Raw genomic sequence first — 1,830 nt, 5'->3', positions numbered from 1 at the left:
CCTCAGCCTCCCAAAGCGCTGGGATTACAGACTGAGCCACTGAGACTGGCTTGTTTTTTTATTTTAAGTAATGAAAATGTTCTACATTCAACCTAAAGAAAAGTCAATCTAAAATTTATTGCTGGCCAGACATGGTGGCTCAAACCTGTAATCCCAGCACTTTGGGAGGCTGAGGTGAGGAGGATTGCTTGAGCCCAGGAGTTCAAGACCAGTGTAGGCAAAATATTGAGGCAAACATTCTCTAAATAAAAGAAATGGGGCTCAAGTGATCCTCCTGCCTCAGCCTCTCAGAGTGTTGGGATTTTAGGCTTGAGCCACTGTGTCCGGCGGTTTTATTTTGTTTCAGAGATAGGGTCTCCTACTGTCACTCAGGTTGAAGTGCAGTGGCGCTCTATAGGCATGTGCCATTACGCCTGGCTAATTTCTTATTTTTTTGTAAAGCCAAGGTCTTGTGATGTTGCCCAAGGTGGTCTTGAACTCTTGGCCTCAAGCAATCCTCCTGCCTCGGCCTCCAGAGGTGTTGGGATTACATGCATGAGCCATGAAACCTGGCCAAGCCACTGTTCTGTTCTTCATTGTCTTAATCACTTTCTGTGGTACTGTTTGCAAAGACAGCCACAATAATTGCTCTAATTCCTCTACCAGTGTCCCTTTGTCCCTCCCATCAAGAAGTACAGTCTATTTACTCATCTCTGAAATCTGAGCTGGCTGTGTAACCTGCTTGGCCAATGGGCCAGTAGCAAACATGGTTCAAGCAGAGGCTAAAAAAGTATCTGCACATTGGGGCCTGACCTCTTTTTACTGCATGTGGAATTCTAAGACCATAATAAGAATGAACCCAAGCTAGCCAGCTGGAGAGGCCATGTAGAGGAGGACAAAGGCTCCCCAGACAACAGCGTACCACCTGCAAGGCATAAATGAGGCCATCCTAGACCATCCATCCCGGGCAAAACATGCCAGCTGACTGTAGCTGTAGGACTGAGACCAGCACAAGAACCGCCCAAGCTGAGCCCAGTCCAAATTGCCAAACCAGAGAATCACATGGTAATAAATTATTGCTATTTGAAGTTGCTAAGCTCTGGGGTCATTTGTTATGCAGCAAATGTTCCCTGAGGCAACTTCAACAAAATAATTGTTTATATTTATTAATAACTGCTTATCATTTGCCTTGACAGTTATTTGATTAACTCCCATGACAACCTTATAATTGACATTTTACCAGTAAAGCAGTTAGGACTCAGAGATGTTAAGTCTCTTGGCTAAGATTACACAGCAAAGGCCCTATATAGAGTCTGCCTGCACTCTCCATCCTGACACTCTGATTTTATGGGAAGTTCCACTGGTTGTCTAATCTGATTCTCATGGGGCAGAAGACTTATTTCCGGCTTAGTGCTCCCAGAGAGATATATCACTCCTGTCATCATCAAATAGTCTAGGATAGAAGTACCTGTTTCATGGCGCCTTCCCATTGCTGTAATCTTCTCTGGCTTCTGCCCACCGAAGACCATGGAGATGAACTGGATGCAATAGATGCCAATGTCCAGCAGGCCACCACCAGCCTGGGCCCAGTCTATGGCCCGGGGTATGTGGGTGAGGTCCTTCCCAAATTCTGCCCGAGCTACCCGGAGGTCCCCCAGAGCTCCTTGGGCCAAAGCAGACCTCAGAGCTTCTGAGGCAGGAAAGAAGCGAGTCCAGATGGCCTGTAGACCACAGGGGAGGAAGGCAGGACATAGAAGGGAGAGAGTCAGCCGGGCTCGGTGGCTCAGCCTGTAATCCCATGCCTTGGGAAGCTGAGGTGAGTGGATTGCCTGAGCCCGCGGGTTCGAGACC

General features: G+C 47.7%; 1 protein-coding gene across 1 annotated transcript in view; it reads right to left on the bottom strand.

The window, feature by feature from the left end:
- DHDH (dihydrodiol dehydrogenase) overlaps nucleotides 1-1,830 on the bottom strand; it is an 11,031-nt gene that overhangs the window by 3,596 nt on the left and 5,605 nt on the right. Inside the window, exon 4 of the mRNA XM_021709499.1 lies at nucleotides 1,448-1,700. Coding sequence (XP_021565174.1) covers nucleotides 1,448-1,700 — 253 coding nt within the window. The remainder of the gene's footprint in view (nucleotides 1-1,447; nucleotides 1,701-1,830) is intronic.

Source organism: Carlito syrichta, unplaced genomic scaffold (assembly GCF_000164805.1).
Source record: "Carlito syrichta isolate Samal-C Ts95f unplaced genomic scaffold, Tarsius_syrichta-2.0.1 Scaffold240267, whole genome shotgun sequence".
Lineage (NCBI taxonomy): Eukaryota > Metazoa > Chordata > Mammalia > Primates > Tarsiidae > Carlito > Carlito syrichta.
Note: the sequence above shows the minus strand (reverse complement) of the source record. Positions and strands in the feature narration are given on the sequence as shown.